Source organism: Gymnoscopelus microlampas, assembly GCF_963454915.1.
Source record: "Gymnoscopelus microlampas genome assembly, chromosome: 10".
Classification (NCBI taxonomy): Eukaryota; Metazoa; Chordata; class Actinopteri; order Myctophiformes; family Myctophidae; genus Gymnoscopelus; species Gymnoscopelus microlampas.
In genome coordinates this window covers 44529617-44536782 of record NC_139947.1, presented here as the reverse complement: position 1 = coordinate 44536782, position 7166 = coordinate 44529617, and the positions used below count along the sequence as shown (strand labels likewise).

At 41.1% G+C, this 7166-nt stretch overlaps 1 protein-coding gene across 2 annotated transcripts; it reads left to right on the top strand.

The window, feature by feature from the left end:
* Positions 1-992: 992 nt before the first annotated feature.
* On the top strand, positions 993-5808 carry igfbp6b (insulin-like growth factor binding protein 6b). Of its 2 annotated transcripts, none has more exons than XM_084068909.1 (4): positions 993-1623; positions 2660-2694; positions 3330-3449; positions 3972-5808. In XM_084068909.1, exons 1-4 carry the CDS (start codon positions 1287-1289, stop codon positions 4083-4085), a joined length of 606 nt encoding a protein of 201 aa, XP_083925035.1. In that variant the 5' UTR covers positions 993-1286; the 3' UTR covers positions 4086-5808. The 2 variants fall into 2 exon arrangements, with proteins under 2 accessions (XP_083925035.1, XP_083925036.1); XM_084068910.1 differs by lacking the exon at positions 3972-5808 and adding an exon at positions 3828-3960.
* Positions 5809-7166: the final 1358 nt, after the last annotated feature.

Genomic DNA, 7166 nt, shown 5'->3' with positions numbered 1-7166 from the left:
CTTAAACCCTATATGGTTGACTGGAGTACCTCAGGGCTCTATACTAGTGTCCTTTCTGAAAATAGCAGATATCTGATATTTTCTGCGAAGGTTTCCCCAGAATACGGATGGTGAGTTATATTATGTAGACGGTTTATATCATGATATATCATTTCAAAGTCATTGATTGCTTGTTTGATCTATATCACATCTAAATCATTAACTTTGATTAGTCTATGCTTTGATGTATTTAGTGTGAAAGATTTGTTGCTCAAAGGCAAAACTATGTATTTTGACCAAAAATACTTTAAAGTGAGTATCTCAGGTGATGATTTCAGTATAGTGCAATGCTAAGGTCACATCTTTGTCATAGAATATAAATGGTTAAAAGTTAATCAAGGTTTATTTTTCCACTACCTTGCAGAGGTAAGGCATAATGCAACATATGTACATTTATAATTGTTACCATGGCAAATCTTCCAGAAAGGTCTGACATTGGTCCACGACTATAACAGAAAGTCTAAGAACATGCTTACTCTTTGTGTGCAGGATTGTGCACAATGTGCAGTTAAACATTACTAGAAGAAGGACTAGATGCTTGTGTTGGTATATGACAGGAATGGGTGGGGAAATTTTGATCATTTCTAAAAGGAACATAATCCACCCCCCCACTCGCTCTCTCTGCCTCCCTGCCACCTCCCTCACTCCCTCCCTCTCCCTCTCTGTTTCTCTCTCTCTCTGAGTCCCAGCCCCTGAAGCTGAAGGTGTCATAACTGCTCTCTCTCTCTCTCTCTCTCTCTCTCTCTCTCACACTCACACACGCGCACGCACGCACGCACACTCACACACACACACACACACACACACACACACACACACACACACACACACACACACACACACACACACACACACACACACACACACACACACACACACACACACACACACATACACACTCGCTCCCCCCCCCCCCCCCCTCTCTCTCTCTCTCTCTCTCTCTCTCACTCACTCACTCACTCTCACTCTCTATCACCGCCTTTCAGATCTTTAAAAGCTGGTGCTTTGCTGTGTCTCTCTCGATCTCCATTTGTCTTCTCTGGCACTGCAGGGACTCCTGTCTGCCTCTCGACTCAACCGGCAAAGCACCAAGGAAAGCTATAGACACGGCAAGAAGACTGAGGATAGAGGAAGAGAGAGTGAAAGAGAGAGACACTCACACAGAGAGAGAAATATACATCCAGAAATAGCATCAGCCAGATTTAACTGACTGAGAGTGTGGAGAAGACCTGAGACCTGGACAGAAAATGCCTCTAATTTCTAACTTAACAGTCATTGTTTTGTTGCTGATTGCCCACTGCGGATCATGGACTTGGGCAAACCGCTTGGGCCCCTTTAAGGTCTGTCCATCCTGCAGGGATCCACTGGGCGCAGGTCGGCCGCCCAGGGACCATAATGTGGCTGGCAGCACGTCAGTGTTGGCCCAGGGCGAACCCTGTGGTGTGTATACGTTGAGCTGTGCCAAGGGTCTTCGCTGTGTCCCCCCACCCCGGGAGCCCAGTCCCCTCCAGGCTCTGTTGCAGGGACGGGGCTTTTGTGCCAAACACATCAGGACCAGTCCCACCGAGAGGCCCCACCCCACAGGTAAGGAGATATATACACACACACGTGCATGTACGCACGTATGCACGCACGCGCACGCACGCACACGCACACACACACACACACACACACACACACACACACACACACACACACACACACACACACACACACACACACACACGTAGACAGTAGACACATGCACAGTTGCACACACCATGCGGACACTCACATTTACACCACAGGTAGCTTTGACATGAACAGCTATGTATTCTGTCTTTAGCAGTAAAAGCTGTCGCAATGTACTGTGTGCTTTTCCTGTTCCCTTAATGTGACGATTGCATAGAGAATAGATCTCTTTTAGTCAGTGATGAAAAGAAAGGTGATTGTAAATTTAAAGGTGAGACATGCATTCATGTTTGTGCACCAGAGAAGCTGTAACCTTCATTCCCGCTCTGCAGTGCCTCTGGTGTCATTGTGATACAGTAAGAATATCATTTGAGGGTGTGCTGTAACGTGCTATGACTAAGTGGTCTCAAATACCAACAAACATAACTCTTATCGTTTTTTTCCTGTCATGTATTCAAGGACCTTATATTAGTTTCTATTTAGGGTGTTGTGCGTATATACAGTGTAGATAGAGGTGTTTGTGCATGAATTAGACACTGTCAGTGTCAAGTATTCATCACTTTCAAAGACAACGTGACTGTGATCTATTCTGTATGTGAGCATTTATTTTGGGGGGGTTGACAATGAATCTGAAACTGTCTCGGCATCACCTACACTTATCTCCTGATCAAGCTGCTTTTTATTGCAATGGTCTCCATCTGCTGTTCAAACGAAGACACTGCGATTCTTCTGAAGATCTGAGCAGGAAATGCGCTCGTGGAAATTAGGTCTCTCGCTTAACTTGTTCTGGCCTGGGTCATTACTTAGTAACGTCTTGTGCATACAAATTTGTCTGTGATTGAAACAGATACATGTAGTGGCGTTTTCATGTGACGTTATTTATGGTTTATTTTAATGGTTATGATGCTGTAATGTAACATTCACATGCCATTGTGTCCTTTGCCCCCAGGTCCCCATCCCTCACATAATGGTGAAATAGAAAAAGTAAGTTTCTGTCTTTTGATAATTATATTACATTCCTTAATGTGTTAAGCAGTTACATATTTCCTTATATCCGAAAAGATGCTAATTCAGAGGTTCACAGTAGAAGGCATTTTATATTATATAATCATATTCAGGCAGGTTGTCTCTGATGGAAATGATTGTATATCTAGCTACATTACACAGACATTAGTGTAGCTTCTCTGGAGTGTTGCAGTGCCACGTATATATACAGCTCCAACGCCATGCATTATGGTGCATGATGTGTATGCCGCTATGCGGCAGAACTAATTGAGCATGATGTGCAACAAGAAAGTTTCGACTCGGCCCCAGCCCTCTCACATCTTTCACTTTATGAGGCTGGGTGCACCAGCTCTATGGAAGTGATATTATAAGGGCAGTAATCACTGTGATATTAATGTTGTTCATGTAACATTTTGCTATGTGACACAAAAAAGCACAGCCATTCATTTCATACCACTCAGTGACCTGAAAAGCAAAAGCCTTGTGTAACAATATGGTTATATAATGGCATCATATTATGTGACATATAGCAATGATCATTTCAAGATTGTGATAATTCTTCTGGCTTTGCCTGTCACTGTCTATGAAGTCACATTCTGAGCTGTTCTTTCCAGGCACCCTGCCGTAAGCTGCTCAACAGTGTCCTGAGGGGTCTTGAACTGACAATCTTCCAGTCTGACCGTGACATCTACATACCTAACTGTGACACTCGTGGATTTTACAGGAAAAAGCAGGTATGATGTAGTGTGTGCCTCTGTGGTTGCCTGAAGACACAGGAGGATTCTTTCTGCTGAATGCACAAACATATAGAGCACACGTAATGATTGACATGATGAAAAAAACTTTATTGCACATCGGATCTGATATGAGATGAGTTTCTCTTTGCTGCACTTGATTTGTGTTACAGTGTCTCTGATAGAGAGTGTGAGAGAGCTGCATTCTACTGCAGCCTTCTATTCAGTGCAGCCAGATTTGTCCATCACCAGAGGGCTCAGAATTACTGACACTCCTCTCTCACTGAGCCTCACAGCTGTGGGCTCAGAGAATCAGTTCTGCGCTATGATGACATATCATTCTCTCTCTCTCTCTCTCAATCACTCTCTCTCTCCCAGTCTCTCTCTCCCACTCACTTGTTTGCTTACCATTCTCTAATCTAATTTCATGTCACTGTCTCCTCTCTCCACCTTCTTTAATTTACTCTCTCTCACCTTTCAATCTTGTCTCTCCCCTTCTCTCTCTCTTTTCATCTCACACAGTGCCGCTCTTCCAAGGGTATGCAGCGTGGCCACTGTTGGTGTGTGGACGAGCTTGGCACAGCCCTGCCCTCGCGTGCCAGCGAGGATGGCACTTTACCATGCGACGGGGAGTGAGGGGATGACTCTTTCCCACTGCTTTGAGCCTGGAGGAGGAAGGGGAGGGGGTGGAGGAGGAGCACCACAGGGAGCGGGGGGTAGCTTTAGCTTGTGCTAGACACTGCCTGGGCAGGAGGTAGCAGGGATTAAACCACTTCCTGTGGAAATAGTACCACAACTAACGTTAATGTCTGCTCTAGAAACGTAACACAAATACAGTACAGCACAGTAAGCAACAATAACATCTGCCTGAATGTTCAATGGTTGCAGCGAAGTCCTCTGTGTCTTTCAGTGTGACAATGCTGTTATGCTCACATTAACGCTCCATGAACTGCCTCAACTTTACTGCTCCAAATGATCTCTATATTATTTCCCTAGCTCTTGTCCTGGCTTTGTGGTAGAATTTGATTTCCTTCTTAAGCTTAATTTCTACTACATCACATGATGTGTGTCGCTCGCCAAAAATAACTGATCTAGCGGAAAACAAATTAGTTGTTTGCGGCAAGCGACACAATCGTGTGACAAAGTATCAGTTAAGCTTGAGGATAGCTGACACTGCCTGTGTTTGTTCTGATCTCAGTGGGCTGAAATACTGTTACGCTGGTGATGTGACACAAATGTTTGGGGAAAAAAATGTGTCTCCCTCACCGTCCTCTCTCCCTCTCTCCAAAGATACACTGACATCTCTATACTTCATTGACTGAGTATTTTTTTTCTATTAATTTATTTTGGAGTATGTATTTCCATACAGTTCTGCTTGAATTCTACATCCCTACAGTATCTTATACATGTACTGAGTCAGAAAAAAAAAGTCATATGAATACAATCTAGGATGCGTCTTTCAATTTTATTTGTCCAAATGGCTCTGACTGCTTATTAGTTGATTGTTTGTACATATGTTGGAATTTTGTGGTTGACTGTGTGTTTTCTGAAGTGGCTGACAAAACGCTTATGGCTGTTACCCTTTTCAAGAAGTTGTAAGGCATATTTTTATACACGTCAATATAATATTTTATATATGAATTGTTGGTTTATTTAATGAACTACAGTACAATGCCATGTATTTTTATATTGTCAGCAGTTTCTTATTTAAAGACAGAGATTATTTTTATTTCACATTAGAGAGAAGTGTTGTGCTTCAGAAGCACCGTCATGGTCAAAATCATCACACTCACCAGAGCTATTCAACTGCTGTACATCTTATGTTGTTTCTTTCTTATTATTTATATTTTTGTTTATTTTGAATTTGGAAGGTCCATGTTACTATTATGTTTTATTTTGGCACATTGTATACAAATTCTAAGTTTAACTGTGGGGGTGGGATTGGAATGATCAAATTTGTTATAGTTATAGTACGTCTTCCCCAAGTCCTTGCAAAAGTCATTAAATTGTGTGCTAAAAAATGTGATTAGAATTTATCTATTTCTGACCAATGTTGTGCCAATGTGTGTGCCGTGATGGTAGGTCCATGCACAAAGGACCTGTAAGATTTGCAATGATTAAAATAAAACATAATGATAATAAAAATGGAGAATAATAAAAAACATATATTAATATAACAACTTTTTCTTGAGTGTTATTTTTCTTATGAAGCTCGATTCAAACCTTAGTATAAATACAAGCAACAAATGTAAAATAAATAATATTGCAATGATGATGCACTTACATGATACAAGGATGCTCAGTAAGGAGGTGGCAGGGGGAAATAATGGTGATGATAATAGTGGTGGTCTTGAAGATGATGACAATAAACAATATTAAATTAGTGGCAATCCCCTTACTTACAAGTGCATATGGAATACAGTAATTGCAAACATACTGACCCCAAAAAAGATAATAAAAAATAAGTCATTGCTTCTGCACTGTACATATTTGATGCAATGCTTTAATGCTTATCATTTTACCATGTCTATAAGAATGACTTTAGCAGTCACAGTAAAGTCAATTAGTTCTCAGCCCTGAAATAGAAATTAATAGGCACATTAGTGTCATGCAGATTTTCTGCCATTACTGGGGGCATAAAGGATAATTTTCTCCAGCATCTCCACAGGGAGACTCAGTACATGCCTGTTTCCAAGGTAACAGCATAGAATATCCAATATGTCCATGCATATGAAATTTGAAATGCAGGTCTCGCAGAAAATGCAAACGAAACCTGATCCTGTATTATCACAGCACCACACATGTCCTACTTCTCTATCTAGGGTGGTTATATTTGCTATTCTTGGAGATTCTGTTCTGAGCATGGAGCTATAGGCAATAATACACGATAATACCAAAACATTCTCCCACATCCAACAATTACCATATTATGACCATTAGGTGAAGTGAAAAGAAACCACATCTTCTTAGCAGAATGATAGATTACATCATGCTATTAAGGTGCAGGTAGATTCAGAATAACTAATATTACCTGTGCAAAAGTTTTTGAAAATATCTAGATACATTAAAGCATTCAAATAAAACATTGCCTATCAGAACAACTGAGGAAAGAGGAAGTTTCTAAACTGTTGTCTGTGCAATAGAATATAATAGAACCAAATAGTTGACTTGAGCGGTAGAAGTAAGCTTATTAGCAGTTGGCACGTTATCACAAGGAGTGTGGCATCACATGTATCTATGGGTATCAGGTGATGTATCAAGTTGTGTGAAACAAAGTATCCACCCATCTGAGAGCAGCTGATGCAAAAGTAACGCATCTATTTGTCCTCGACCCACGTGGTCGACACAGGTTGGCTGGACCAAGGGGGCGGTGGTCAGTGTTGCCATGTCTGCCTATTATAAGCGACTTTGGGCTTGTTTTTCAGTAAAGTTGCTTGTAAATATTGCCGGTTGCGTTTTTTTCAAGTGTAATTATTTGGGCTTGCTTCCATTTTTTTCATCATTGTTTAATCAGTTCTCAAACATTTGCATCATGTCAAGGACACCCAAATTAATGCATTTCTCTGCAGACCCCCATCTGAAAAAATATTTTACTTTCAAAGATATTCCAAATATTTCATTTTTCTTTTCAAGATCTTTTTGAAAATGTATAAAATATTTTCAAATAGCCAATAAAGTGCTCATGTGGCTCTCAGTGCTTCTTGCTTATTAGACCTG

Coding starts and splice junctions, on each gene's coding strand:
- igfbp6b (XM_084068909.1), top strand. CDS start 1,287: ATGCCTCTAATTTCTAACTTAACAGTCATTGTTTTGTTGCTGATTGCC. Junction 2,695..3,329: donor ATAATGGTGAAATAGAAAAA/GTAAGTTTCTGT, acceptor TGTTCTTTCCAG/GCACCCTGCCGTAAGCTGCT. Junction 3,450..3,971: donor GATTTTACAGGAAAAAGCAG/GTATGATGTAGT, acceptor CATCTCACACAG/TGCCGCTCTTCCAAGGGTAT.